Source organism: Colobus angolensis, unplaced genomic scaffold (assembly GCF_000951035.1).
Source record: "Colobus angolensis palliatus isolate OR3802 unplaced genomic scaffold, Cang.pa_1.0 Scaffold390, whole genome shotgun sequence".
Taxonomy (NCBI): domain Eukaryota; kingdom Metazoa; phylum Chordata; class Mammalia; order Primates; family Cercopithecidae; genus Colobus; species Colobus angolensis.
The window spans coordinates 1,354,111-1,362,100 of record NW_012117266.1 but is presented as its reverse complement, the minus strand read 5'-3'; the positions used below and the strand labels follow the sequence as shown (position 1 = coordinate 1,362,100).

Here is a 7,990-nt window from a genome sequence, read left to right as displayed (position 1 = left end):
CCGGCTCACTGCAACCTCTGCCTCCTGAGGGTTCAAGGAATTCTCCCGTCTCCACCTCCTGAGTAGCTGGAATTACAGGCATGCGCCACCAAGCCCAGCTAATATTTGTATTTTTAGTAGTGACAGAGTTTCACGATATTGGCCAGGCTGGTCTCGAACTCCTGACCTCAGATGATCCACCCACCTCGGCCTCCCAAAGTGCTGAGATTACATTACTTCTTTAAGCACTCAGGCTATATCTCTCCTCCCTGAGACTTTTGTCATAACATCCTGAATAGGTGTCACTTCCCCTCCCTTTCCCCCTCCAGCTCCATTCTAGACACTCGGTGCCATTTCCAAAGCACAGTTCTGAAATAATCTGCGATTTGTGCTTGGGCATGTGAGAGCCTGAGCATGTGGGATATGAGAAGCAGGCAGAGAAGACATTATTTATGATGCAAGTATAAGAGGAAATAATTGTGGTATATCAAGGAAATACCTAAGGTTCAGCCAACATACTGTTAGCCCAATTTTCAAGAGATACAAAAACACCCCAAGAAAGGAGTAATTCACAAGCAAGTACACAAAGAGTTTTAGAAATAAAGAACCATTTTTATTGCAAAAGATTGACTTCCCCAACTGTGGATGTTATGATCATTAACGCAGTGAAAACAGAGAATCAGACATTAAGGGAGAAAAAGATAACATTTGGAAAACTGTCAGATGACACCATGGATCCTATGGCCGTGATTTCATTCAAAGAAATGTGAGGCTGGAGGTCCAAAACTCTGTCAAGCATGTAATTCTTGGATATAGATATCTTGGAGTATGAATCCTTGAATCAGCATTATCTTTAGACGTGTCATTTTAGAAGCAAATGGTCGTCTGACAGTGATGTTTCAGCAGGAAGAATAGCATCTTCTAAAGCAAAATGGCTGGTAGCCACAGTAGCCAGAGCCAGAGCTGTATCCACAGCCATAGCCAGTTCCATAACCACAGCCATAACGGGAGCCAAACCGACAGCCATACCCACAGCCGTAGCCAGTTCCATAGCCACAGTCATAGCCAGAGCCATAGCCGCAGCCATAGCCGGAGCCACAGCCACAGGAGTTGCCATAGTAGTTGCAACACATGTTGTCAAGAGGAGAGAATTGAGATGGGTTTCAAGAAGATGCTTCTGAGGTGTGAATGTCTTCTGCTTCTCTGAGACCTTTATATACTGTCAGTAACTGCCAAAGCATACCATTCACTCCCTGACTTAGCCAACAAATATTTGAACAATTATTATGTGCCAATCACTGTTGACCATCAATTTATATTTCACATAAATTATAAGCATAATATTTTGCTTAAAATGAGCCAATTATTTTGGAGACTCTGGTTTCATTTCAGGAGCATCGTTTTAATCTTCTCTGCCAAAGAACTGTCTCAATGAAATCATGTGCCCAAATATAAAGCTGATACTGATTTTCAAAATCTCCTATCAGTAAATACGTATCTTACATAACAAGTTGTGGGGGATCATAACAAAATTTTATCCTTTTTTTCTCTCTCTCTTTTTTCCTAAAATGTCTACCTCTACCCATAGGGAAGGAGACACCACTGTTCTCTTTCCTGAATCATTACAACTTCTTGCCAGGCTTCTTTCTCCAACTCACTCTGCACTTCCACACCTACTCCTTGCCCAACCTCCCTCAAATCCCAAGAAACATATTCACATCTGATCATTCAAAGCCAGACTGTATGCTACCTGCAGGTGCTTTTTACATTTTCCTTCCACACACCAGGCAAACCAAGACCTTCAGGAGGCAGAGAAGCACTCCTTTTTCTCCCATTTCTTAAGCTATGTAAGTAATGGTCATTGAGGAGCCTTTTAAAACCTAACCAGCTTCATTTGGATAAGGAATCAAAAAAATTTATTCAACCAGAAACTCCAGTTCTTTCCTCCAATACAGATTTCATCAAAGTTTTGCATGATGAAATACAGGTACATTCCTAGAATTTAATAAACCATTTTTTTTCTCCTTTCACTACTATTCCTTGAACATTTACTTCAGAAGCTAAAGAAGAGTGGATAATTTTAGGTTGCTGACAGAAAAAACCCACCTTTAACAACTAACACTTCTATGATATAAAGTAGCACAAAAATAAATTGTGTCCCCTTTCCATACATGCATTTCATGCTACTCATTCAAAATTCTCAATTACTCACTTATTACGAGTTCTCAATCTTCCACAAAAATGTTCATTGTGATTTTGAAATACAAGGTGCCCTCTTTCTTGCTAATAATCCTCTCTATCACATTTACCTTTTCAAGATATGAAAGAGGAAAATGAGTATCATTTTTTTCTGTCATTAGTATTTTTCTTGTCACCCTCAATTATCAACCAGAAACCTTCTGTTTATACATCAAAACTCAGATCTGGAATCACTTTCTTCAGGATGCCTTTCCTCATTGCTACTGCGGATTACATTTTTCCTTCAGTTGGCAATCTTTCCCTTTTTTTCTGCTGTCAGTCACTCATCTCATCTGATCACTCTGCTATGTTTCATCCCGAAGAAAAGCAAAAAGAAAACAGATCTCTGTCTCAATTTTTTCTTTTCCTTCAGTTTCTTTCTGTTTTTTTCATCCTTGAAATTCAAAACTATAAATTCTACTTCACAAGTAGATTCTCTTGTTTGCTCCTATATGCAGACCAATACATACGCAATTCTTTAAAATTCCATGAATCCTTCCACATAGCAAACTCTTCCCTGCCTTCTCCCTAGATAAATATAGAATGGTGATATTTACTTGCACAAATTTAATTGGATATTTCACTACATAGTCACTAAACCAATCAATTCAATTTATCCATCATGGATTGAGAGCACGCCATATGTAAGGCACAATCAGAGCTAATCATACTGGTTTGCAATCCGTGCAGTTTATAAGGCCCAGTGCTCAGGCAAGGTTCCTGTGCTTGGAGTTTAATGCTCTACAGCTCCCAGCTTTAAGTTCTTAATACTTTGTTGAAACTTTATCTTGTTTACTAATAAAAGCGTGATATTCTTGAGGAAAGAAACTATACCTTTCACACAGAAATTCCAGGCAAACCTGAGACCCAATCCACATTTTACATAAGAGGAACTTAAGAGTCAACAGGAGTCAAAGACTAGATCCAAATTGAAGCCACTGTAGCTACAGTGGCTTCAATTTGGATCTAGTCTAGGTATGACTGTAGCAAACAATATTGATGCCACAAAGAATATTTTTTCTACTGAGGCTGAAAACATGGTCAGAATTCAGGAACTAGTGTTCAGCCATAAAATTTCTATGACATTCCAAAATTGTCTAATGTGTACAGCATCTTTATTTTCTCTAATATTTTTAAAAATTTTGCCTTTATAGTCCTAGCAGGACCATGGTGATTCTGCAAGAGGATACCTGTAATTAGTGCTCGGACCTATTACTTATGTATCTGTTATATAGGTGTGTGTGTATGTATGTGTGTGTATGTGTATTCATGTATAGAACTATATATATGTTACCATCCATTACCTCAACTGCAAATTTACATGAGCAAGCAACCTATCTCTCCACTTGCAGGATACAGAATATCCATCTGGAATACTAAAAGTACTTAGATAAGCAAAGGATTCAAGGGAAAAAGTATTTTTCAATAAACTTCAACTTTTCATTTCTATCAGTAAAGGACTGAAACATTTATCCATCCATAATACAGATTAAGACTAGAATTCCGGGCCGGGCGCGGTGGCTCAAGCCTGTAATGCCAGCACTTTGGGAGGCCGAGACGGGCGGATCACGAGGTCAGGAGATCGAAACCATCCTGGCTAACACGGTGAAACCCATCTCTACTAAAAATACAAAAAAATTAGCCGGGCGAGGTGGCGGGCGTCTGTAGTCCCAGCTACTCGGGAGGCTGAGGCAGGAGAATGGGGTGAACCCGGGAGGTGGAGCTTGCAGTGAGCTGAGATCCGGCCACTGCACTCCAGCCTGGGGGCAGAGAGAGACTCTGTCTCAAAAAAAACAAACAAACAAACAAAAAAAGACTAGAATTCCGTGTTATTTATCACGGTTCTTCAGACATTTATAATGACTGATGGTCCTTGTAATAATCCAGGTGAGTTAGATTAGTGGGAAGTGATCTCACAGACACCTGCTCCTAGTTGTTGGTTTTAAAGGAAAGATGCAGAACTCAGCAGAAATGAGATGCTATGCAGAACTGAGCAGCTTGCCTTGACCTGAGATCTCCCTCTCTCCTTGGTTCTTCCACGGGGTACACAGCTGCCAATAACATTCTCTGTGCAGTATGGTCCTGTTGGAATCAAGTAAACATGCAAGCTCCTGCTCTTCACTTCCTTTTGCACTCCTGTTCATATGACCATACTGGAAGAACTTACACTGAAACACTATGAACTTCATTTAAGAGAATATTTACAAATTCCAAAGCTGACTGGTTCTTGAAGCAAACTTAGATGTAGAGAGAGATGAAAACAATGTCAGGGCTTCCAGTGCCTTGATGTCTTAATCAACAGTGCTTCCCAGCTTTCCTATATTCTTGTATGCCTAAAGTCTTCTCCTGAAATTCTAACACCAGGTTTAATCCGGAGAACAAGACCACAAATCCATTTACCTGCTTCCTCTCTTCTAACTAAAATGCATTCTAGTTTTCACTGAATTCACAAAGATTCACAAAGATTTCACTGATTCACAAAGAATCTCTGCTTTTTCCACATTCCTCATATCCAATTTTAGTTTTAAAATTTTAATATGTACTTAAACATTTTGGTTGGTTGCTTTGCTTTCTAGGCATCCACTGAACAACTCAGTTGAATTCCACAAACACTAACTGGGCTCATGCCATAGGAAAGATGTTGTCTTGGGAAATGAAAGTTTTCAAAGATAGATCATACGTGGTTTTTGTCTTAGGGTCAAGCATTTGCTTGAATAAAGTGGCTCCCCCACAAAAAGATCTCTGTTCCTCTTAGGAGCAACCTACCTTCTTACTGCCCCTATTTTAGGGCTCATTTCTTTCCACACTACAAGTAAAACAGACACAATGGAGCTAGTGCACATCCATATCAGTGGTTCTCAATGATGGTTTTTTTGCCCTCAGAGACACTTAATAATATCTGGAGACATTTTCAATTGTCACGACTTGGGAGAGCGGGAGAAGTTACTGGCATTACTGGCATCTAGTAGTAGAAACCAGGGAAGTAGCTAATCCTACAAGGCATAGAGTAGTCCCCAACAACAAAGAGTACTGAGGTCTAGAAACTCTGATTTATAGCTATACATCTACAAGTAGGCTTCTAAAACTACAGGCGTCCAATCCAAACTAACCCTTTCTTCTTACTTTATGCCCAGCATCTGACCCTTCTATCACCAAACACACAGTCCAAAAAAGTGGGTTTTTTCTTGTTTCTTTGTTTGTAACTTACCTCACTTGTCTGGGTTTCATTTAAATCACCATTTTCAGCATCAGACTGACTCTACACTTTTAAGTTACTTTTACTATAACAGCCACAAAATCCAAGTTGGAACAGAATATGTACTCAGGAAGATTAATTCTTCTCCTGGGTGCTCGAATTTGACAACAAAGGAATGAGTGGTGATCCAGCACTTTATTAAATGCCTTCAACAGGGATTTTCACAAAGCTGCCAATTTCATTTTCTGATAATCTTTATTATAAGACATTTTTCTTTCAGTCGAGAAATCTTCCTATTTTTTTCTGCTATCTGTCACTGGCCTTATCTAATCACTCTGCTATGTTTCATCACTAAAAATAAGCATAAAGAAAATAAATCTCTGTTCCAATTGTTTTCTTTTCCCTCGGTTTCTTTTTCTATCATCCTTGAAATTCAAAATTATAAATTCTACTTCACATCATTCCCTGGAATAGACACTTTGCTTTTCAACACTACTGCCAATACTCACTTCCAGGACACAATACCCATGAGTTATTGAAAAGGTCTTCTATCAAGATTGCATTACCTCTAATCCTTTCCACTCAGATCTCTGGACACTCTTTCATAAGGGCAGAAGCTATCTATATTCCCTGAAAATCCAGCTCTGAATACATGTTTGGTACCTAATGTGCACTTAATATTTTTCTGCCATAAAAAAGATGATTAAGTCAAACATATGTTCCATTGTTTGTGTGGCATTTATAAGCCAAAAGATACGTGGATATATGTTTAAGTTCTCTGAACACCAGTATCTTCTTTCTAAAATGGAATCTAAGCTTTCTCACATCCTTTTTCGTAGGTTTCATGCCTATGCAGCGCTTCAGGTCAGGAACTATATTCTGTAAATGTTATTCCTTTGATTGTATTTTTCTCATACCATAGTTTTGAATTTTTGTCTAATAATAGCTTTTCAAATATCCATACTTATTTTTGCTGAAATGCTGATTTTATCAGAATTTAATGTGATAACTTTGTAATTTAAAGGAGGTTGTCCCGTGGTATATACATACATGCTCTAATTTAAAATTTTTCTATGATGAAGAAGCAAAACCCCACAGAAAATGAATTACCCTCCCAGTAGCTTTTGTACACCCTGACTGAGCCACTCTGTATAGTCATTTATTACTAAACATACAGTGTCATCCGTATGTCATTAGGAATAGCATCATGCGTGTTTTCAAACTCAGCAATTATAAGATGATTTTATGTTGCATTTATAAAGCATATCACTTGAAAACATATTTAGCTACCAATCATGTATTACGTAAAGGAAGCTCATGTGATTTTTGTTGTGGTTGTTGTTGTTATCGTTGTTTGTTTTTGTTTTTGGAATACCACTAGAGTCACAAGACCAACCTATAATATAAAAATATTTTATTTTTAGGACTATGGCTATTTTGATAGCTTCATTAAGTGTCATCTCACAGTAAGAGTTTTAGTGAAGATCAAGGATGTATTATACAGTAAATCCTAAATATTAATAGGAAATATGTTTTAGAGATTTCCATAATTTGGGATGTACATAAATTTCTCCACTTACTGTATAGTATTTTTTTTCTAGCTTTCAATTCCAAGAGTTTTCTTGTCTAAACTTTCATTAAACAATGAAAAAATTCCCTCTAACCTGTCCGTCTATATTGTAGTTAGTAAAGAGTCAAATGTGTGTCTTTACACACATTTCTTCAATTCATTCTCACAATCTGGTGAAATGAATAGGGCAGATACTACTTGAACTAGTATTTAAGGAGAGAAGCTAAAGCTCAAGGTGATTAAGTCACTAGCCCAAAGTCACACAGCTGATGAGTGTCATCCATCAAGTGCCCCTCCTGGCCAGGCCCTCCAGATCATCGATGAGGTCTGTGCTGCTCTCTGGGTACCCTTCTTAGACTAGAGAAAGGCTAGGAATTTCCTCTAGAAATCTGCTTGATTATTGCAGTTCTGCCAATACTGTCATAAATGCATAGGAAGATGGCTTTTTGTCCTGCTGCCCTATCTCACTGGCCATTCCTGTTTATGCCTCAGGCCTCAATTCAAATGCCCCTCTTCTTGCAAATCTTTATCTTCCCACTAAATAATCCCTCTGTATTTTAAAACTTTTATACTTATCACTATAAAAACAATAACTTCTTTCTATTTGTAATATTATCATATAACTTAAATAAGATTACTGATCCACTGAGGACTGACCCCACTTGGATAGATAATTGATGCGTAAGCAAGCAGGTAGATGAAAGGAAGGAAGGAAGGAAGGAAGGCAGGAAGGAAGGAAGGAAGGAAGGCAGGAAGGAAGGAAGGAAGGCAGGAAGGAAGGAAGGAAGGAAATTCTCCAAAACATCTACCATAACATGAGCTATTTCTCTCTTTTCTTAGCCTCTAAGTTGAATAACAACTCTCTACACTGCTGAGTACTGAGTACACAGAAGACCTAATTTTATTTGAAGAATTATTGAGATTTCACACCACCCATGACTTTCTTTCAATTTATGTAAGATACTTAGCCTTGTGAAAAACTGACTCTCCTGTCTCCTTTACTGTCT

At 38.2% G+C, this 7,990-nt stretch overlaps 1 protein-coding gene across 1 annotated transcript; it reads right to left on the bottom strand.

The window, feature by feature from the left end:
- Positions 1 to 760: 760 nt before the first annotated feature.
- On the bottom strand, positions 761 to 1,156 carry LOC105520975 (keratin-associated protein 21-1). Its single transcript, XM_011954985.1, has one exon. The coding sequence runs from the start codon at positions 1,110 to 1,112 to the stop codon at positions 879 to 881; it is 234 nt and encodes a 77-aa protein (XP_011810375.1). The 5' UTR covers positions 1,113 to 1,156; the 3' UTR covers positions 761 to 878.
- Between the last annotated feature and the right edge of the window lie 6,834 nt (positions 1,157 to 7,990).

Excerpts from the sequence above, each read along its gene's own strand:
- LOC105520975 (XM_011954985.1), bottom strand. The coding sequence starts at position 1,112 with ATGTGTTGCAACTACTATGGCAACTCCTGTGGCTGTGGCTCCGGCTAT.